The sequence below is a fragment of the Peromyscus eremicus genome, chromosome 15, assembly GCF_949786415.1.
Source record: "Peromyscus eremicus chromosome 15, PerEre_H2_v1, whole genome shotgun sequence".
NCBI classification, from domain to species: domain Eukaryota; kingdom Metazoa; phylum Chordata; class Mammalia; order Rodentia; family Cricetidae; genus Peromyscus; species Peromyscus eremicus.
The window spans coordinates 54,631,241-54,655,004 of NC_081431.1; the positions used below are offsets into that span (position 1 = coordinate 54,631,241).

At 39.0% G+C, this 23,764-nt stretch overlaps 1 protein-coding gene across 1 annotated transcript in view; it reads left to right on the forward strand.

The window, feature by feature from the left end:
• Window positions 1-10,282: 10,282 nt before the first annotated feature.
• Ptprc (protein tyrosine phosphatase receptor type C) overlaps window positions 10,283-23,764 on the forward strand; it is a 107,693-nt gene continuing 94,211 nt past the window's right edge. Inside the window, exons 1-2 of the mRNA XM_059280709.1 lie at window positions 10,283-10,388; window positions 10,469-10,584. Coding sequence (XP_059136692.1) covers window positions 10,512-10,584 — 73 coding nt within the window. The 5' untranslated portion in view covers window positions 10,283-10,388; window positions 10,469-10,511. The remainder of the gene's footprint in view (window positions 10,389-10,468; window positions 10,585-23,764) is intronic.

A 23,764-nucleotide genomic window follows, 5' to 3' on the forward strand; every position in this document is an offset into this window, starting at 1 on the left:
AGAAAGACATTCCCATCATTTCACCTTTCCTTTCTATTCAAAAGAAGGTTTTAACTTTAACATAGTAAAATTATTTAAAACAAAACAGTTATCAAGCAAGAATTACAGCTACAATATCTAGTCTATTTGTGTTTGACAAAATTAAAGAAGATATCCTATATATCTCATACTTGTGAGTCTAAGGTTTCATATCTACCTTATCTCTTATTATAACCAAGGAAAACCATAATTATAACTATCTAGTCTTCAACTACATCAAAGACCTCAGAAGGATACAATATTACCTAAGTAAACAGGAAGTACATTGTAAGCAATTTCCAAAAATCTAGAATGACAGAGACAGCTGGTTGCCTGGACAGTCACCCAAAGTTCTTCTGCAATGTTGGGGTATCCATCTTCAGCCTATAGGCCAAGAGTCTCTCAGTTGCTTCTTTCTGTGTCCTGTAGAATGACTGGCAGTTCCTTCTATGAAGCAGGAACCTGAAGGACCATCTCGCCTTGGAAAGTTTAGTGGTCACCTTCCTATGGATCCTGCATGCTAGTCTGGTCACCCCACCTATACTTCCTGCCTGACTGCTGGGCAATCAGCATTTTATTAAACCAATTCAAGTGACAAATCTGTACAGTGTGCAAGAGCGTTATCCCACAGTAGACCTGCCATGCAAAATGTCACCACTGATGTAATAGTGACATAACAGTTTAGGTATAACCAGTCACTTTCTGATTGGATTTGAGACCATATGAAGGAATTCATACCTTATACTATAAACTGACTAAAAATCCATGGTTGGGAAAGTTTAGTTTTAATGGAACCTACTATTGGTATTTCGCTAAATGGTTATGTTGTCAAACTGCCTATATCCATAGACCTGGGATGCTCTCAATCTTGGTCAGAGATTACTTTTTTTTTCCCCAGTGGACAGTGGCCAAGGCAGAGATTCATTATTGGTCAAAGTATTAAGAATAAGAGACTGGGTGTTAAGCCCTAAACGGGACTTCTTTAACAATTAGTTCCCAGAATTCTAATGACCAGTGTTAGATAACACTGCAGCAGAGGAGGAGGAAGAGACAGAAAGACAGCAAGAGCATAAGGATGTGGAGGAGTAATATGAAATGCTGTCTTCTGGACATGTCACGCTGTTCCATGTATGAACTCAGTACTTGTGGTTACTGTAAAGATTTGTATGAGACCAAGACAGCCCAAATTCCAGTATGGAGAGTGGAGGAGCTCATAAGACCCTAACCCTAAGTGGGGAGTTATTGGCAGTTGATTGCTGAGGAGAGGGTGAATCATTTTTCTTTGAGTGTGTAGGTTAAATAAGCTCCAGTGGATGGTCCCAAACCCATTAGCATATGGGCAGCACTGATTGGAACTTGATGGGTTATTAAAAAGAGAGTAGGACTTGAAATTGGGAGGAAGAATATGAAGGGAGTTAGAGGGGAGAAGTTGAAACGATGTGTATGATCAAGATACATTGCATACATATATGAAATTCTCAAATAATAAATTTAAAAGAAAATGAAGTTAACAAATACAAATCAGAGAAAACATGTGATGGACCACGGGAAAGGGAGGCTTTCAAAACAGGGGAGATATAACACAATAGTACTAAGAGGTCAAGGAGAGAATGGAGCAGGAAGGGCTAAATGGGGTGAGGAATGGAGACAAAGGTAGAGAACAGAAATAACTAACATTAAAGACCTGTGGAAAAAGTCATGAAAACCTGTAGAAGTGTCTTAAAATATATATACACATACATAAAAAGTTTAAGTGGAATTACCCTATAGCAAGATGATAATGCTCTTACTAGATACTATGAGGAAAAAATAAAATACTCAATGCCTGGAATGGTCACAGACCCACAAATATTCTAGGATATTGTCAATACTCTTGGTTCTTTTCCAAAATTTAATGATAAGACCCTCCTGCTATAGATACCACATATAAGAGTCTTAGATCATGAATAAATCAAGATGGGTCTGACCTAGAAGCTTTATCCCTGTTGTCTAGATTTCATCGCACTGGAAAGTGCTATCCACAGTACTGGAAGAGAAAAAGAATCCTCAGTCTTACTCAGCTATGAACCATGTAAGCCACAGTAGTTACCCACTTACCAAAATAGGCCCACAGGCGCAATAGTAGTACCAGTGTCATTGTAGTGACCTACCACTTTCTAATTGTATTGAAGGTTACTCTCCAAGATGAAACAAATACCTGGGGGTGTTATTGGGTTCAAGAACCTGAGGTGAGATGGGTCATAGGCCCTATGGGGAGAACCTACTACTATTATTCTGATAAATGGACATAGTATTAAGTTGCATCCTAATGTCTTCTCATTACAGATTAGTTCATCTTTCAACCCTCATTGGAGAATTTTCTTCCTGAAGATGGCAATGAACATATAGGCTCACACTGAACAAAATGCAGAGAATAAGAGACTGTGGAATGCTCAGCCCTAAATGGAACATCTATATCATAACTGTTATTCTGAGGCTCGGAAATTATTATAGAAAAAGAGGTGGAAAAATTTATGAGACAGAAATGGTAGATTACTACAAGGACACAATGTGTTGATAACACATTGGGGCAACTGCATATGTGTACTACAGTGGTTTTGACAACATGCGCAAGACCCATGTAAGCTCAAGCCAGCAAAAAATGCAAGTTTGTCGAGTGAGGAGAGCAAAAGCTCCAATCTCTAGCTGAGGAGATATTGGCAACTGGTAGCTACTGGGAAAGGAAAGTCATTTTAAAAGTATGGACCCTGGTAGGTCAAACATGCTCAATGCATAACCATATACTCAAGAGTATATGTGCAGCACAAATTGGACTCCATGAGTTTAAAAACAAACAAACAAACAAACAAGCAAGCAAACAAACAAATGAGGACACTGTTAGGATTCTGCTGCACTCCAGCTGCATGACTGTACATGTGCAGTTCAAGAGCTAGACAAGGGTGTGGCGTCTTCTGTCATCTGTGTGTGCTGGTAATTAAGTATGCGCGGCATGGTCACACAATCTGTGCATGTATAGCATAGCTCTGTAAGCCCACCTGAGCCTTAAAGAGCCGTGACTCAGACCCTACCTTCTCTCTCTATTCTGTCCCCCCCCCCCGCCATCATCTTTCTCTCTGTTCTCTGCACATGTGCCCCCCCCCGCCAGGCCTGATTCTTCTGCCCCCACCCCTCTTCCTCCTAATAAAGCTCCAATATTAGGTAGTTGTGGCCGTGCCTTATGACCTCTTCGTGCGGTAACCAGCACCACTTACCATTCTTACAGACACAAGGATAGCTGGGTAGGAAAGAAGGGGTAGATCTGGGAGTAGTTGGTAAGGAGGTGAATGTGATCAAAATATTTTGTATAGAATTCTGAAAGAATTAAGAAAACAAAAAAGAGAAAGAAGTAGAGTGATGATCTAAACACTGAAATCATGAAAACTGCCACTGTTTGTCATTAGATTTACTTACATGAAAATCAGTGTTTGCTTTTTAAAAGCCATTAGATTTAAAATTACATTTTCCCCAATATGAGACCCTAATTATTTTTACTGATTTAATGACTTGACTTCTAGAGATAGAAAATTATCAAACTACACAGGTCAAAAGACTAGGGGAAGAGGAAAGAAAAATGAGAAGTTCCTAAAGGAAGTAAAATGAAATTTGGGGTTTGGGTTCAAATTATAACTTGTCCACTTCTTACCTGTGTTAACTTCTGAGTGTTTTGCTAGAAATACTTAATAAAGGAATAATGATGGAAGATCAATCTGTAGAAGGTGCAAGGGCTATAAAACTCTTGGGGGTATTACAGTCTGGTAAGACACATATGTTACCTGACAATGCCATTGACAAAATCCTATGACATCTTGTGCCTGTACATTTAAAGGAGCTACAGGTGTTCTGCAGGGTCTTGGGATATTGATAGACTCTCATATCCCACTTTGCCTAACATGTCTATGTAAGACAAATTGCTAAATGGTCTTATTAATAAAAAAAAAAAACCCAGAGCCAGATATTGGGGTGAAAAACTGAGAGATCGGAGGAATAGGACAAGCCAGAGCCAACCTCACCTCGCCAACTCCCCAGCTTCCAAAGAGACCTACTTCCTGTATACCCACATCTATATGCCTTTCTGTTCTGCCATCTCACTTCCTCTCTCTGCCCAGCTACATCACTTCCTGTCTGTCTGTACAGACCTCCAGACCTCTATGGTTAGTGTTGGGATTAAAGGCTTGTGCCATCAAGCCTGGCTCTGTTCCCAGTGTGGCCTTGAACTCACAAAGATCTGGATGGATCTCTGTCTCCTGAATGCTAGGATTAAAGGCATGTGCTACCACTGCCTGACTTCTATGTTTAATATAGTGGCTGGCTTTCTTCTCTGATCTCCAGATAAGCTTTATTAGGATGCACAACATATTGTGGGACACAATCTATCACCACATGTCTATCCTCTGTATAAAATGATAAAGAGTGTTACAGCTGGGGACTACACCAAATCAACCTGAGTAAACAGTTCCAGTAGGGTTTTGTTCTCAGCCATGGAAAGAAGAAGTGATGTATACAGCATGAGAATAGCAATGGTTAGTGGTATATAAAACATCACAACAGGAGAAATCTGTAACAGGCTCTACCCCAGTGACTATAAACCTGCTTATCCATTCAAGGGCTGGACTGAAGGCCTCCTGGCCAACCCCATTTTTGGTGTGGCACAGAATCAAACTCTGCAAAGGTGGCATGCTGTTTACAAGCCACATCACCAAATGCCGTACAGGCTGTCTTAGGACCAGTGTCCTTTAAAGCTATCAAGAATCCCCTAGTAATCAAACAGCTAAACAAGATAAAGTACTGAAAGGGATGAAATTCATCCTAGATGCCTACTAGTATACAGATGGTACTAGTAGACACATGAAACAAGAATGATTAGCTGTAGCAATACAAAGGAAGCATTCAGCTGGGTACTTGCTTACAATTTCAGAGGTTTAGCATATTATCACCATGGTAGGGAACCTGGAGGCACAAAGGCATGGTACTCTGGAGAAGCAGCTGAGAGCTACATCCTGATCCATAGACCCAGAGAGAGACTCTGGGCTTAGCATGAGTTTTTGAAACCCCCAAATCCACCCCAGTGACAAACTTCCTCCAACAAGGCCACCCCTCTTAATCCTTTTCAAATAGTGCCACTCACTGCTGACTAAGCACTATATGAACCTATGGGAGTCATTCTTATTCAAACACCCACAGGTGGACATCTATAATCACCCACTCCAAACCTCGGGGATCATTGTGGAAGAGGGGGCTGAAAGAAGGTAAGAGCCAGAGGAAGGGGGTGGAGTGTTGTGGAACAGTTGCCTCTGAGATTGATACATTCATCCAGCAAGGCAGCTCACTGAACAGTAAGATAAACAACTCAAAATAGCTTCTCGGGAAGTTCTGGAGACTGAGAAGATTTACTAAGACCTGCCCTCCAGGAGTAAACAAGCCAAGCTGCATAGAATACCGAGATCAGAGCCACTGCCTGGAAGAGGATTATACCGGAGTCACTTGGAAAGGACACTTTCCACCCTGTTGAGCTCTCTGCCAACTGTGAAGTGTGCGAGGTTCCCAGCTTTTGTGAGCTGTCAACCGTGCATTGAGTCATTCCGCTCCTGTAAGTGACCCTTCGTCCCTACTCCTGTAAGTATCCCCAGTGAAACACATTGGTTCACCACGCTGAGCTTTGGTGGTATCTGTATCTGTGCTTTGGTCTGTCATGGGCTCCCTATCTAGGGTGAGTAGACATGTATGTGGCATCTCCCCAGGAAAAGTTTGTCACACAACAGGCATATTTAATGACTTATTTTAGGAAGGATGAACTGTATCATTATTTACATCACACACTGTATCTCAAGACTTTAAATTGATACTTTGCAAGATATTGTTATTTTTCTTAGAAGATTAACAATTAAATTTCACATTGTAACCTTACATCTGACATTTTGAGGAAAATATAGTAAATTTTGTACACAAGTAAGTTTTTTTTTAAAAAAAAGTTATATTAATTTACATTTATGTAAATTATTTTACATGTCATGTTTTAAAGTAAAATTGATTCGATAATGTTACTTATTTTCATTAAGTCAGTAATTGAATTTCCCACACATTTTAATAAAAACCCCAAAGCTACAAATGGAAGAAATATTGCACTGACCACTTTCACTAGGCCCCTCCCTGACAGAGTAAGCTTTAAAAACCAAGTCTCCCTCAAACAAAGCATAGAGACAAGCTGCAAAGACTCTCAGACCAGACCAGCTGCCTGGGAGAAGCAGGATCCTGCCAAAGAGATTTAGACAAACTGAGGCCCCTGGAAAGGACATTCTCTAATGGGTTGAGCTTCCTGAAGGTTGTGCATTGTGCTCCAGGTGCCCAGCTTTTGTGAGCTGTCACCCATACAGGGATGGGCTTTGGTGATGCGGTTGTTTTTGAATCATTTCTGCTCCTCTAAGTAACCCCTCACCCATACTCCTGTAAGTAACGCCAGCAAAACTCACTGGTTCGCCAAGTTGGACTTTGGTCGTATTCATACTTTGGTCTATTGTGGGATCCCTATCTGTGTTTAGTAAATATGTGTGTGTGTGTGTGTGTGTGTGTGTGTGTGTGTGTGTGTGTGTGTGTGTTGTGTCTTTTCGGGAAATGTTTGTCACACAACACACGGGAATGGCCTCCCTGTCCTTTGCAGGAGACCATCTCACTGCAGACATGTTTGCCCCCTGGCTCTTACAATCTATCTACCCCCTCTTCTGAGATGTTCCCTGGGCCTTACATCCACAAGTTGTGTTGTATCATGACAGCTTGCCCTAATAACTCAGTTAAGAACTAGGTCCTGCTTCTTGGAACTGAGCAGGCAGTTTCTGTTGAAGAGCCACAAACAAAGCCAATCAATCTCCAACTCTCCCCGCACCACCACCACCCCAACCCACAGCAAGGACAAAGAGACTTGGCTGGTACTGCAAGCCTGAGCCACAGCAGCTCAAGGTGATAACCAAATCAAGACAAAGCCTGGGACTTTTCCAAATGGAAAAGCTATAGCCTTAACCAGCCTCTGACGAGCCTTCCCTAGCCAATTAGAAAGTACTGATATGATTACCACTTGCTTAAGCCAATCATATCTGAGATAACCTAACTGCTGTAGGAAGTCCCCTTAACTGTGCTTAAAAGAAGCCTGTGAGCTTCTCTCAGGGGGTTGTCACCCTTTTGCCTTTGTGTAAGGTGTGCAGCCCCAGCATGCTGGTATCTTTCTCAAGATAATAAACACTCTTTCTGGTTGCATATGTGGATGGTGGTCTTTTGTGGAACTTCTCCAGGACCCTAACAGTATCCACTCGGTCTGGGGTCCCCATAATCCGTTGATCTCTGCATTATGACCGGTTGATTCTCTAGAATGGTTTCAATTTGCTACAAAAAGAAGCTTCTTTGATGTGGGGGTGAGAGCGACATTTATATATAGGTGTAAAGGTAAGTTTTAGAATGCAGGAGTTAGGAATCATGCGACTCTAGGAAAGTGGCAGTAGCGGGTTCTCCTCTGAGATCTGTGACCCCAGGTAGTTGGCAAGTTCCTACTATGAGGCATAATTTCCCTCCTGTTGAATGTAGCTCAAGTCCAACTAGATTTCTGTTGATTACCATCCAGATATGAGTGCCGCTCTCCTACCTTTAGGGATCTCTGGACGTTTTGCTCATTATTGTGGTTCGTAGATGCCACAGCTAGCTGGGTAGGAGGACTGTTTATTGCTTCCCTCCCCAGGCAGATGGGGCAATGAAAGCTAGCCTACAGGAAGGAGGCTTTCAGATTAGATCTGAGCTATGCCCCAAGTGTGTGGTACCTTTAGTAGTGGGGACTTACCTTCAGCCTCTGGGAGGCAACCAAGAACACCCGCAATAGCCTGTATCATTTTGAGAGTCACGTGGAGTACCCTGACCAACTCTAATGGAGGTTTCTCATGTCTGGTATTGGAAGTTTTGTCAGGTGGTCTCTGGATTTTGTGGAGAGCACTGTCAGACCAAGTGGCAGAGCTTATAGGTATTATGTATAATTTGGGGTAAATACAAAAAGAATGTGGTTCCTTGAGGATTTAAAATTTTATAATCTAGAGTTTAAGCTGTAAGGTTATTTCCATGTATGCAAAGAGGAACACAGGTCTGACCCTGCAGCTCCTTGAAATCAAAGTAAGAGGAAAACAAGTTTTAACTATCCGAAATGTATCTGCAGGGTGCTGGGGAGGTGGTTCAGTGGGTAAAGTGCTTGTTGTGAAAGCATGAAGACTTGTATTTGGATCCCTAGAAGCCATGTAAAAGTGACTGTGCATGTGTGCAACCCCAGTGCTGGGGGATGAGAGACAGGGGCCATCCCAGTCTAGCCTAAATGGTGAGCTCAGGCTCAGTGGGAGACCCTGACTCCAAAACTTACATAGAGAGTGATAGAGGAAGACACCTAACAGCAACCTCCTGCATCCACATGTGCACATGTATACACACACACACACACACACACACACACACACACACACACACACACACTTACAAAAATACAAAACCCTACAGTATTTCCAAATTGGGGATTATAGTCACTTTGGGGGATCTGACTGCCTTCCTGTCTCCCACATGTTATCTACATATTTCAAACAATAACTTGTGATTGGGCTTTTTTAATTTTTAAATGCAAGTAGGTAAAGTAATAGTGCTAGATTGATTTCATTGTACTATTGAATTCATAGTGACTTTTTTTTTTACTAGTAGACATATTCTTATTGGTAAACTTACTAAGCATACCACCACAACATGAAAAGCACTGTAAATACTAATCCTTATACCTACAGATAATGTAGCATTCAGTCCTCATCAAAGATGCTTGTTTCTTATCGCAGTAGACGAAGACTATTATGGGAAGCCACAACCGGTCAAATGCAGAGAAAAACTGACCTTGAGGTGCTCAGTCCCAGTTGACGCATCTCTAATACAACCCCTATACTTAAGGCTCAGGAAACATCACAGAAGAGGGAGCAGGAAGCCTGCTGCAAGAATTGTCTTTTAATACGGCAGAAAAGGCACACTCGTGAAACCCCAATGGTGGCTTGCTGCATTAACAAGACCTGAGCAATGACAAAATCAGTTGACATGCTAAGGTGGGTGAAGGAAATCTCAGAGACCTCCATGCCAGATGAAGCACTAAAGGTAGTTAAGGACTGCTGAGAGTGAGAATGAGTCTTCCCCAGGGTGAGATCCCCCATTAGTTAAGTGACTCAGTCAGGCCTAACCACACATAGGCACACATGGACATAGACAAGACACAAACACCTATATACACACCTACACACACACACACACACCCCTGTACACAACACCAAACAAACTCTGTAGGTTATAAGTATGTGTGTGTAACAATAATAGTTAAAGAAAAGAAGGCCATGAGTTTGAGATTAAATAATATGTTGGACCTACCAGGGGTTCTGGGAAGAGAGCAAGGGGTGGGGAATGATGTAAATATGGTATGCATGTAAAATTGAGCAGGAGTGTGTGGAGGGGGTGGGGTGGGAAAGTATTGTGATAAAAAGAAACAAGTTAACTTCGTGAAAGACGGCCCTTGGTTTTCATTGCTCTCCCTTCCGTGGTGAATAGCAAGGAACACACCAAATGTAGAGGCATTCCAGTTTGGAAGGAGAATTCTCTGAGGCAGAAAGGGGAGTCTAACTCCAGTGTTCACAGTGATACCTGCGTGAAACCAAATGAAACCAAGAAAAAAAAAATTAGGAGGCTCCTTAAGCCCACTGGGGCTAGTTTTGCATAGGAAAGCCACATAACTGAGACAACTGGTATATCATTTGAGCCTGAGCTCCTTGTGGTAAGTTACAGGAGTTGACAGACATAAGCTGAGAGACGGTTTGGTTCACTTGGTCATCTTAAACGGACTGGAGAGCCTTGCACTGGCTTAGCCAGTGTTATCTTGCCAACCCCTATGTTGATATACCCATGCGGAATCTCTTTTGTCATCTCTTGGGTAAGAGAATTATTGATGGTTTGGGGATGGGTGTATCATTTTTGAATCAAGCTTTCTCAAAAGGATATTATAAAGGAGCAGCATTTGAGTAGCGTAAGACTGTTTTCCCTCAGAGGAAAATTGAGAAGAACTACCAACAGCGTAATACTTGAATTAAGGAAGTAAGCCATTGCACTGACTTTGAACAACTTTTTTTTTTTTTTTAACTTCCTGCAAAGAGGACCCTTTACAGTATTTTTGGAGAAGTTAGTAAAACCGAATCTGACATCACCATTTAGCAGTGCATGCAGCTAGCAAGTGGTTTGTTCTTAGGGTAACGGAGAAGGAAACCTGCCCCCCATCTGATAAGACACAGTGCATAGTATGCATTAATTTCTTTTATTTTGAGTTAGCTTTACAGAGTCAAACTTCTAGAGAGATAACCATTGTTTTGCCTTTCAGGGGGACGTGTGCTATTTCTTAGGGACACAGCTGATTTCCAGATATGGCCATGTATTTGTGGCTCAAACTTCTGGCCTTTGGCTTTGCCTTTCTGGACACAGAAGTGTTTGTCACAGGTAAGCACTTCAATATTAACTTTTACTTCCTGACGTTCTGTTCCTTTTGCGGGGAAGGATTGTTTGAAATGGATATTTTTAAATGTTGTGTGATGGAGACTGAAAACAAGACGGCGGGCCCACTACTCCAGGGTCAAGGTTGTAGCTCAGAGAAACCAAGCCTGTTGCAGGGCAGCATACACTGTTTCTGTTTAAAAGACGTAAATGTTTTAGGGAAAAAAGACACAATTAAATAGGAAAGCTGTCTCCGTCTCTTCATTTGACAATTGTCCAAGGATGTTACTAAAGCAATATACCTGGACATGCAGCTATGACAATCAATAAGTCAGTTTTTATACTTTTGAGCAAAATACGAATGGTTTAAAATCATGAGACAGCTTTGGTTGTATGTAAGCCAGTCTCTTCAGATGGAAGGGTCTCGAATTCTTGGCTACAGAAAGGCTCGAAGATGAGTTTAGGTGCTTTTGAAAATGTTAACTTTTCATGTTGTCCTCTCAGAGAACGCATTTTGAATTGATTATTTTAGTTCCTCAATAATGGTTCTTTCGAATTCTGCTGTGGAAATTCTGGTAGAGCCAACGCCCTTCCTGGGTGATGGGTAGATAGCTAGACAGCATAGCCCCGGAGAGGTAGAAATATTAAAATTCCTAAGAATCACACAAACGCTGTGTCCTTCTTTACTTGCTTAAGTCTGAGATCTTCCCACACTTCTGATCTGGTCAATAGATACGTCTTGAGTAGTTTCAGTTTGGGTTGTGAGTTTTGTTGATTATTAAATGACTAATAGATAGCATTTCTCCTTGTAATGTTTAACCTAAAACCATCTTTTTATTATCAAAGGGCATTGACAATGAGTCTTTGTAGAAATTTCAAGATACTTTGAAGTAGGAAAAAAATTTTAAATCTAATCAGAATTCAATTTTAAATTTTTCTTATGTTTACTGCTCTTAAGGCTGGAGCACTAACTAACCACTGAATATGTCTCATGGCTAAATTATGGTTTTGGTCATCTATGGGCCTGGAAAAGAAATATAGCCTGAGATAACTTTCTCTTGTTATTACCACAGTAAGTTTGTTTTGTTTTTTAATTGGAAAGATTAATTTAAAAAATCCACTTAGGCCAGTTGTGAATTTGCTTGGTTTAGGTTTTCAACATAAAGATGATTTTTAAAAAGTACATAGAACTACAGAATTTTGTCATAATGTACAAACTACTTTCTCATGTTGTCATCCCTCTACAATGTTTGTTATAATCTAAAGAAAATTATGAACTTAAGGTTGCACATATGCATTTTATTATAAATCAGCAAATTTTCACTTGTAAGTCCCCTCTCAAGGTAAGTTACTAATTCTTTTTAAACGAGTATGAAAGAACCCTTAGCTACTTTTAGGCCTCAGAGCAAATCACCATCACATTTTTAAATCAGGCTATTTGGTGTTTTGTGCAGAAGAAGCATATTTGAATTCATGATCAAAAATGTGTATAAAGGGATCTAGAAACCTTTAAATCAACTTTGCTAAATATTTTAGTCTATAAATAAATAGATGTAGATAGATTATTAATCAATATATAGATGATGGATAGGTAATAAATAGCTGATAGAAAGAAAGATTTTGAAAGATCAAATTTACTATGATTGCTCCCATAATACTGAGGGTAGAGACTTCTCAACAAGGCACTGATAGTCTCTTTCAACATGTGTATTTGTTGTTGGAAACACACACACATAATAACCATTTGTATTAGAAAATGGTGTTTAGCATTTCCAGACACATTTTTGATTCATGTTTTATATTTGAGAATTTATTAAAGCTTTAAAGTATATACTTTTCCTTATTGAGAAACAAATGACTTAGATCCATCCTACATTTTATCTTCGGGTATTAAATTAATTCTGTATATATAGGAAATAAACTTTCAGTCAGCAACTTTTTGTTATATGCTTTAGAAAAATAAAGAAGTACACTGACATATAAATGAGACACCGATGAATAATACACATCACTCCAGCATGTTATTTAATTTCTGAGTCCTCATGAGACCAAGGTCAAATTTAAATTCTTCCATGGCACCAGTGATGCTGTGTTCATATTTACCAAATGTCTCTGATCCCTTTGCTCTGTGCCTCTCTGCCATGGCAGTTGGATACTGGATGCTTGTTTAAAAGTTCTTAATAATTCTAGAGCATGGTGATGGAGTAGGATGCACAGGCCGGGTGCAAGGTTTCTACCTCTAATAGAGTCCTAATTCTAGGCCTATCTACCACCCATCATCTAACGGCTAAAAAGCATCTTCAATTGTGCCCTGAAGAGTGTGCAGTGAGATATGTTATGAGTCAGAACAGTGAAAACTCATTTCCTGAGCACAATTGTTAATTTTCCATCAACATTAAAATATCTCATGTAGCAAATATGTACTTGGCCTTGTATACTGCAAGCATTTGATACAAATTATTTATTGAGTTTGACAAGCACTCCTATTAAGTTCTGAAAATAACAGGAGAGCCTGGGCTGTGGGAATGACGACTTAGTACTTTTTTTTAAAGATTTTTTTTTTAAAGATTTTTTTTTTTACTGCCAAAAATGTTTTCTGTGACCCTTGTCATTGCTAAAATGTGAAAAGCGTTTTGTTGGAGTAAAGAAAGGTGAATTAGAAATGAGGGGATCCTCTCTCTTGCTTGACACTCTGAGCTCAGGATCAGAGTGTTGACCTGCCTTCTCCATTCAGTTTGGTATCTTCCCAACAGTGTCAAGCAATGAATGCAGCATGCAGATGTTTCTCCATCGTTCATGTGCACATGCACACCGGCATATAGATATGCACATATAACACATAAACATAGTGCTTTGTTTATTTGTTGTTACCACCTACTACATGTCTGTCTACTGGGTCTCTGCACATACTTAGATGATCAATACTGAGGTTCTGTGAGCACAAGTCCTTTGGCAGGTTTAATGTTCCTTTGTCTAGATTGACTACTTCTGTGCCTGCGAGCTTATTTCTAACCTCCAAACTAATCCTTCAGAAATGGAAAAGTTCTTTTCTGAAGTGCATTCACTCATACGCTCTACAAACAGCTAAAAAAAATTTGTCAGCTTCCACATCTTTGTTGGGATCACCTCAATTCCAGGTTTCATTATCTTTTGTGTGTAACATGTGACAGTATTTTTTTCCCACCAGTATGAATCTCATCCTTTCTTCATATAACTTAAAGTATTAAAATTGGGGGGGGGTCCTAAGATTTCCTCATTAGCTGTATTCTCTGTTTTTAAAATGTCAGCATGTACTCACTGTACAAAATCATGACATGGATTCTGACGTGCATGCAAGTAGTGGATGTTGGTCTCATTCCCCTCTCCTCTTTTTACAGGCCTCTTCCTAAGTAGCTTCCTCTGCCATCCTCCCCTCTTTCTCTTTTCCCATTTTCCATGACCGATTCAAAGAGAACGAGTGGGAGGGTGCTTTCAACATCCGGTTCCTCTATGCCCTCCAGTCCTTTAAGGGTCCGTGAACATTCTGTTTCCCCTCTGACACTTTCTCCCACTTTTCCCTGTAATGTGTCAAGGGTTATTTCAATTATTGTGAAAATGATGGAGATAAACAAACTGATATTTTTAGTAGTATGTACCCCACATGAGAGCATAAAGTATGTATTGTATCTTTCTGAAATTCTATGTCTGATTTTGTATCTGAGTTCTGGTTAGTTTATAAGTATCTGATGGAACTCCTTGATAAAACTGTTGATGATGATGATGACTACAGGGGAGGAACAGGAAAGGAAGGGAGAAGAGGGGGGAACCTCTGAGAGGAAGGCCAGAAAGAGAAAAGGAGCAAATAAAAACTATTAAGAGGCAAACTGGGAAAGTGGAAATAGAAATTTTGTCATGATTAAATAAATTTATTTTTATTTAATGTGTTCACACTTTGATCTTTTTTTGTTATTTACCTCTTTCATATCTATTTCATTTCTTGTTGGGGAGAACATCCCTGACTTCTTAAAAATGCGTGACTTGAGAATATTTTTCCTTGAAAAGCTCTTGCTAATAACTTGTTGATGAGATTCATTCTTCAGAGAAAGGTGTCCCTGGGAAGGGGGTCAGAAAGGAAGAGGGAAAGGCACATAGCAGCACTAAGGTGTGGATCAGTATTTTTAAACATTGATTTGGTTGCTCATGTTGCAGATCTGGGCTTCCCTACAAATGTGAATGGAAGATACTGGACACACAAAGTTTGTCAAGAATCTGAGAGTCATTTTCCCCCCCATTGAATGGGACAGTGGACTCTAACCAGAGTAGACAAATAGTGTATATATCAGGATGATTCATTTTGTTGAATATGATATTAATGAAGACATTAATTTTCTATTAAATTATTTATGCAGAAAGAAACTGTGATGAACTCAATTTCTGTCCAAACAAATTATATCACTTTTTCAGTACTGGACTCCAAACCCCATGGCAATTGCCCGTCACTGAAGGATCAGCATGGCTTCTGCTCACACAAAGATGGAACTTCTTAGAGAGGTTTACAGAAACAAAAATTAAAAATTTTGGAGTATTCACTTAGCAACATCATATGATATCTATTGATATATAGTATACAAACATACAAAAATAAAAATTATAATGGTCATTGGATTTTGTGTACAAAGCCTTAGCCAATATTTAGATTTAGCAATAAATGAAATAAAAAGTCTAATACTTAACAATGCTTTCTAAGTATTGATTCAGCCACTATTAGTTCTTAAATTTTATTTTTGAGTTTCAATGTCACATGCAGTACAACAAAATCCATTTTTTTCATGATTTCTCACACTTGTCTGGGGCAGTGTGAGCATTCTGAAACATCTGCTGTGTTAGTTCCTGGCCGTACGTACTGTGAGGTGAGAGACCCTTCAGCCAGATTCATCCCTTGAGATTTTTTTCTTTTAGAAAAGATTTTAAGTATTTCTTTAGGGAGATAATGGGAATGCCATTTGTAAGACTATTCTCAAGTCAGCTAGAATTGGTTTGATCAGTGATCTCTCATTTGCATAGCATTCTGATTAGCGTATGCACCTTACACTAGTTTCTTGTCCCTCAGTGGAGCAGCGACTAAAGAACAGAGCCACAGTATAAAATGATGGTTAGGGGCCGCAAAGCATCCCTCTGTGGTTCCTGTGTTTCATCAAAATCAATGCATTTACTACTGTGAACACAACTTGGGTTGACTCTCTACATGAGTGGAGCTTTATCTGTAGCCATATTATTGTTGTAACTTGGATTTTTTAAAGAAAAAATTTCTCTGTCTCTCAAAGGTTGGCCATCCTCCCTTTTCATGCCTCTCTGTCTCTCTGTCTCTGTCTCTGTCTCTCTGTCTTTGTCTGTGTGTGTGTGTGTGTGTGTGTGTGTGTGTGTGTGTGTGTGTTTTCTCTCAAGTGAGCAAATTATAATCGCTTTTCAAAATTAGCTCAAAAGTCATATCCCTGGAGCTGTTTCACCTCTCCACTCCATCCCATGCTATGAGCGTTCTGTCTTGTGGAGAGTCTCCAGGAGTGCTCTTCTTCCTGCCTTTCCTTCTCCCGCTTCCTCTGTCCTCCATTTCTACTTCTTTCTCTCTGTACCTGCAGAACCCTTGTAGCCATCACTGGATCCTTCCTTCTTTACCAGTGTCGACTGGTTCCCAGTGCTTGCATTATGAAGGGCTGGGTAGTCTGTGAACATGACCCTGCCCTGTGTGTATAAAGTGCTTACTAAGTCATATGAATAATTTGACTCCTGCTCTTTTATTATTGTTGTCTATGTGAATTACTCAAAGTGAAATTTTCCATGTGGTAGGAATGTCAAGAAATAGAAGAAATTATACAGACTCTAACACTATATTCTCTCTCTTTAGATCACGCTACACAAAATCCTCTAGTTTTTTCCTAAGTAAACCATTATTGTTTTAAACAAATTGAGAAATCCAGAAATAAATGAACAGACTCAGAGTAAAATCAAGGTCACATTTCCCAAACAAACAGAGACATAGATTATTGTCACCCAAAACCTAAAATATTCCTCAGTATCTCACTTAACTAGGTCAACTAAATCCATTCATTTATTTAATTTGGAGTCTGATGAACCAGTATTTGGAGAGTGAATTCTCTTCTCAGCATCCACGAATGCCATGCCTTCCACTGGTCCACTTAAAGTCTGTGATATGAGGCCTGCTGGCTAAGACGAGATTACAAGTCTTCAGTTTCCCACTCCAGACTCAAAGGCTCTGACTCAAAGTAGTAATTATTTTGCTGAAGATAATTATTGGTCATGATAACTTTTTATAGATACATTTTTAAAAAAAAATCACTATTTTAAGACATAATACTCAACAAAGAAACAAACCCACTGCTTCTACTTTGGTAAGCTGTCTTCAGGACGACGGTACAACTAGATTTTTTTTTCTTCTGTAGACACTTCAGCAGAAGGTGTTCTAGAACTCCCAGCGATTGTGCAGATGATTAGATATTTAATAGAATAAAAAAGTGATAGACACTAAAAGGAACTTGGCAGTCACTGTGATTTGCTCTACTTGTCTTTCGATTTGTTCTCAGCAGAAAAACCTTCCATGGAGAGAAGCCTTAAGGCAGATAACTGCTTTACTACCACATCAACAGCTCCTGGCTGAATGTGAATTCCAGAGGAACATTACAAAGTCATCAGCTGGGGGTGGAGCGGGGGAGGTTTCCATTTTAACCTGGGTCTGTCTGTTTTTCCAGTCTACTCATTTCGTATTAAGTCAATCTTGCTATTGTTTCAGCTTGGTAACCAGGTGCTTAGAGGATGACAATGTTCATATGCAAAACACAGCAGGACAAAATGGTAGTTGGCCATGTCCGAGGTCCTATGTATGCAGCATGCACCACAGGCCTACCCACTTGGTTTAGCTCCTTCCATGCACCATTGCTCACTGGGTCTCTTGAACATCTTTGGCAAAATCTTACTCATTTGAGGTTCTTGCTCTGTTGAAAAGCACAAAAAGCATCTTTGATTAGTATGTGTTTCCCACAAATGCCAGTGCCACCCAGTTGTTGCAAAAGTAATATGATGAGAACATAGGAGACTGAGGGAGCACAGGATTGAGTGTGTCTCTTAAGGTGGGTGATATGAGGAAAACAATGGATTTTCCCCCCATTTAACTTGCTTTTGATATTACACAAAGTGAGAGGCATTGAGTAATTTACTCAAGTGTCTGATTCTGTTTTGTCTTGAAGTGCAAGGGAAGTAATTTGACCTTTGTTAAATACTTTGATCATGGAAAACACACAATGTTCTCATCTTGCTCCAGGAAGTGCAGGCACCAGCTCATCTTTCCACGGTCACCCCAGAGCACAGCGGTATTGGCCACAGTGGCATTGCCCACATTTCCACTCTAGAAACAGGTTGGATCAGCTTCAGGGGAAGCAAAGAAATGACTTATTTACTGATGCCTTAATGTTATAAATACAGATTGCCAATCAGAAATTGTAAATCACATATGTTGACTCATTAGACATGGATTTTCAAATGCCCTACTCACCTCTAAGGTTAAATGTTAACTTATGCCCTATGAGTCTTGAATATGCCTAGTTTCCAATGAGCTGGGTTGTTATGATCTGAATTTCATTATGGGTACTTTTGATATGATTCAAACATATAATGGAGGGCTCAAAAGATGGCTTAGTGTTTAAACAAAGACATATAATGGCTAAAAACCACTTAGTGATTGGCTCAGAGTCTTGACTGTGATAGTGAGCTACATAAAGATAGTAGGGACAGAGTCTGTGAGCTGACAGGCAACCTCAGTCTTAAAATACAACCTAGATTCTACTGTAGCTGCCAGGAAACATTGTGGAAATTATGCATCAAGATCTCAATTTCCTCAGATGAGAAATGGGAATAATGACAGGAAATAATAAGTGAGATAATCTGTTCACCGAATCAGTTGCTTGCAGAGTGCTACCTCTGAATCGGAAATTATTCTAAAGAAGAAAAGGCACCCACTTCCATGCAAAAGGTGCTCATCTGAGAAAGAAGAAATGATTGAGAAATGTTCATATGTTAGTAAGTGTTGTTTCGACAATTAAACAGTATAATATGGGAGAAGGCCAGATCCAGGAGTGCATGTTTCTTTATGGAGTCATCAAGGAGGCTCTACTTGAGGACAAGTCATTGAGCCAGTTGATGACTAACATGAAGAGGAATATGATGTGATGAGAATTTGGCAAGCACAAAGGTCCTTTGGTTACAGCAAACAAATTGATGTGTTTAAGGCATAGAAAGGTCAAGTGTAGTAGCATGGTGATCAGGAGGATGAGCAGGAGACAAGTTTAGAGTTCCCCGTAAGCCGGGTATGATGGTACATGTCTTTAATACCAGCACTTGGGAGGCAGAGGCAGGCATATCTCTATGAGTTTGAGTATGAAGTCTACATAATGACTTACAGGACAGCCAGGGTTTCATAGTGAGACTCTGTTTCAAAACAAAACAAAACAAAACATAGAATTCACCATGAGTATACTGAGAAGATGCCATTTGAAATCTTTAAGGATGATCTAATCTTATTTTTGTGGTACATACACTACCCAGGATGGTGTAAAGAAAATAGATTGAATGTAAATCAATCCTAGAACAGGAAGAATTGGGGGGGGTGTGGGGGGGTGGGTAGGATGGAGATAGCGGTAGACTTTTACATAGAACTAAGAAGAGTGGCTTCAGGAAAGGGACATGGAACATGGAAAATGATGCTGAAGAGGAATGATGGGTAAACAAGACAGCTAGTGAGGAGAAGCAAGCGGATTTGCCTTGCAGGAGTGTAAAGGACTTAGCACATCTGCTGTTTGCAATGATATATCATTTAAATGCACATAAAATCCCCAAATCTTGTCCCTTCTTGAGAAGTGAGACAGAGGAGTCATTGTCACTGCTCTGTAGCATGTCTTTTGTTTTTATGCACTTTGATGAAAATAGTAAAAAATAACTTTTATTCAACATGTGGGGACTTGGAGCTTTGTTGTAAGATTTTCGTTTTTGTTTATTTTGCTGTTTTTTTTTTTGTTATTGTTATTGTTCAAAAGGTTGTTTCCAAACCAAAATTTAAACTTTCCATTTTGTTGAAACATTTGAAAACCAACTGGCTATCAAGTTGGCAGGTGTTAGGTAGGAACTAACACCCTCAATAATTATAAATCATGCTCATGGGAATAAGGCCATAGGCAGGTGGCTAATGTAACACTTCCATCATTTTGACTTCCGGTACGATAGGGTTTTGTTTCTTTGTTTGTTTTTTGAGTTTTCATTTAAGTACCACTTGCTTTTTTCCTCACTGGTAACTAGTTAATGAGAAAGATAGCTTTGTGAGGAAAAAAAGAGGCCTCATAATATCTTAACATTTTACAGTGATACCTTATTGCTTTCAATATAAATAATTCTTCTACATATGCTTCCAGATAAATAGGCAATGTACCAGTACCATATTCTCAAAGGAAATAACAATACTTAATGTACCAGTAGCATATTCTAAAAGGAAGTACCTATATTTAGTTTTCCTTGTTCTAATATTAAATACTAAAATTGAGGAAGAATAAATAAGGAAAGGGAAGTATTGCTGAGTATCTGCATGCTTGTTTCTCTGCAAATTGCTTAAGGTACACATTTGCAGGCTGCCATTCCTGGGGATCAAACCCAAGTCCTTATGTACTCCTGGCAAGTACCCTACCACTGAACTAAGTCCCTAGGCCCTTGACCGTTCATTTCAATAAGAGAAGCCACATGTGTCTAAACTCAAAGAAAATGAATGATCGAAATTTGGCCCTTATTTTGTTTACTGTGTCTTTTTTAAGTTGAAAACAGACACTAGATGCTTTGACAATTTGCTGTGATATCTGAAGTGGGAAATATGAAATGACACTGGAGAATGTGATGCAGTTTTCTCTTTTTTCTCCTACTTAATTTTCATATAGCCGTAAAGGGGCCACCTGGGCATGTCTACTTAAACACCGTTTGAAAGAATAATCCATGACAGCAAATGTATGAGGAGGGATGGAGGGAGGGAAATACTCCAGTGTTTGAGAAATCAATCATCACACATGTAGTCTGTGCCAACTGTGTACCAGAAGGTGCGATTTCTACAATGCAGAAAAACCTACATTGCATAAGCATTGCAAAGGAAATGTAAGCTTAGGGAACCTAAGTAATCTGTTCTCAAAAGTGTTTGCTCTATTATGTGCACAGGCATTACTTTTTTTGTTTCAGGGAGTGAACAGTGTGAGATGGAGATATCATTCTGTTGAAATGATAGAGGAATACATTCTTTGTAAATGTGAACAGCTGTGACCAGCCCTTGCTGGGTGGCAGTCTTAGCACAGATGGAACCCACCAAACCATCCAGAAGCTCAGGGGAGGGAGTAGTTCTCATACTGGGGAGGATGAAAGATGCTTACAGGTTGACGTATAAGAGGAAATCACCAAAGCCTTTGAAACAGCAGATTTTCCTGTTTCTGAGCACAGACCGTGGTTTGTGAGGGCAGCTAGAAGGCATGGAAAAAACCAACATGGAGGATGGCCAGTGAGAGATCAAAGGCAAGTGGAACCTCAAAGCTCTGGAAGTGAAACAAGTCGGATATAGCATGAGGAGGACTTCAAAGATGGGGAACAAGATCATAAAAATAGTTCAAGTTGTCAAGTCTAAGAAGTGTGCCAGTTCTGTCACATTCTGTTTCCGGGAGTGCTGTAAAATGGAAGATACTTTCTATTCATGTCCATTTAATTACGCATATCTCCCCATGTATCTCAGCCAATTTGTAAGAAAATAGGTATATGCTATGCTCAGACACAAACTCCTTTTCTTATTCTTTCAATAGAATACATTCTCTTAGCATCATTTTTAACATGTATACTTTTAAATTCAGGGTTACATCAGAAAATCAATGTGAAAGCATTTCATAAATGTAATGCATGGGACAATACCAGGGATAGTACAGTACTTAAGTGTTTGGAAGTTTATAAAGGGGTTGGAATTCTGCCGTTACTAATATACGCAGCTTCCATTTGGTTCTTCAAGAGTTATGGCATAAATTGAAATCTTGCTTTAAAAACAAGCAATAGTTGTTATGTTATTCTTTAAATCAAAGTACAGAAAAATGAAATGCCCAGCCATTTTTAATGCAGATTCATATTTTGAAATTAATCTGCTTTAAAGGCATCTATATTTGCTAAAGAACAACAAATAACAAAAAATGATGAATGCAACTCATAAAACATGATTTTGTGCAAAATTGGCTCCAGTTTGTGTTTGGTCAGTGTTTATCAGAAAGAAACTTCTCATAGATGTATCATTTAGCTAAAGACTGATAGTTATAATTTAGAAGAAAATAATCACATAAATGTATTTTTTGGCAAACAAAACCCCCCACACATGGGCCTATATTTTAATTCAGCTATTACTCTATCCCCATATAGTAAGTTGAAACAGAAAGTTTAGTAATTTTAAAAGAAAAGTAAAACATACTTCATTCTAAAAATCTTCCTTGGCTGGGAATTTCCTTATATAGTTACATTTCTAGGACTATCAGAATTTGCCTTTTTCTCTTGGCCACCATTTTATGGGCCAAACACCTGGATCTGATGGGAAAGGGGCACTTCCTCCCCTGGCTTTTCTAATTATCCTCTCATAGATATGTGTGCTTCATGCTCGTTAAGAAAGTGGCCAGAGTTTAATATCTGCCATTATAGCACACAGTTAATTGTGGCATTTTCAATGACTTTTCAAATTAAATACATTTTTAATTTCTTTAATAAAACAATATTGAGAGCTACCTTTCAAAACATTAGGGCTACAGATGTTTTCCTTTATAGTGTTAATTGATTTAAGGTCCATCAAAATGTTGTTAAAATGTCCAGAAGTTCACAATAATGATGGCACATGGATCAGATTAAAATTCTTTTTATGCAGGGGAAGAAAAGAAAAGAAAAACAACCCCCAAATCAAATAGCTTATTCTCCTCCATTCAGATAAATTTGGCGAGTGGATTGCAGCAGCCAGGTCATAGTTAAATTTTTGCTCTTAATTATTTATTCTCTTACTTTATAATAATAAAAAAGAATTATAAGGGGTGTGTATAACATATAAACTCATAAAAAAGAGATATAAGAGGTGTGTATAACATATAAACTCATACAGATGCTCAGTACAAGTTTTGGTTTTGTGAAGACAGACAACCATACATTTTCTATTTCAATTTGTTGTTCTGCTTTACAACTGTGCCAATTTACTAACCTTTATTTTATTATTTCTTTTAATTTTGAGATGATAATAAAATTACATCATTTCCCCCTTTCTCCTTCCAACTCTCATATGCCTGTCCTTGCTCTCTTTCAAACTCATGGCCTGTTTATTCATGAATTGCTGTTACATGCATGTGTGTATGTGTGTGTGTGTGTGTGTGTGTGTGTGTGTGTGTGTGTGTACATTTAAATTTCCAAACATATCCTGCTCAGTCTGTGTAATGTTATATGTATGTAGGTTTTCAAAGATGACCATTTGGTGTTGGAGACTTTATTGGTGTGCTGTTCCCTGGGGAAGACTATTTCTCCTCTTCCCAGCATTCTTTGCCTGTAGTTCTTTGTGTACAGCGGAAGCCTTGTGCCCTGCACCCCATCTACTTTGGCATATCTATTGTCCTTGTTCAGCTCACATGAAGGCAGGCATGCTGGTGAGACTTTAGGAATGTAGCTTCAGTTGATAAAATTCAGTATTATTTTTCAGTCCTTTGATTAGGCCTTTCTCTAAAGATATTTTAATTTCCTCTTACTTCATTTCAACCATGCTTCCCTGATATCAGAGAAGAAATAATATGTTCTGTAACCTGAGAAAGCAAGGTGAAGGAAGGTCTCATGAAGTTCACGTGAACATGTATATAATAGTAGTATTTTAATAAAAGTAAAATTATATTTTATAGAAAATAATGAATATTAAAATTAAATTTTAAATACTTATTATTTTTTGGTTAAAGTTATTATGAGTTACAGATGCACAAATACTGAAGAAAATTTGTCTAAGGAGAAATTACAATGCACTATATCTAGTAAAACAATCAATTAATTCAGTGTAGTTATCTTTTGTTTGCATGATTTATTTCTCTTTTACTTTCATGGAGTTTATATTGCATAGATGTAGTCAAAA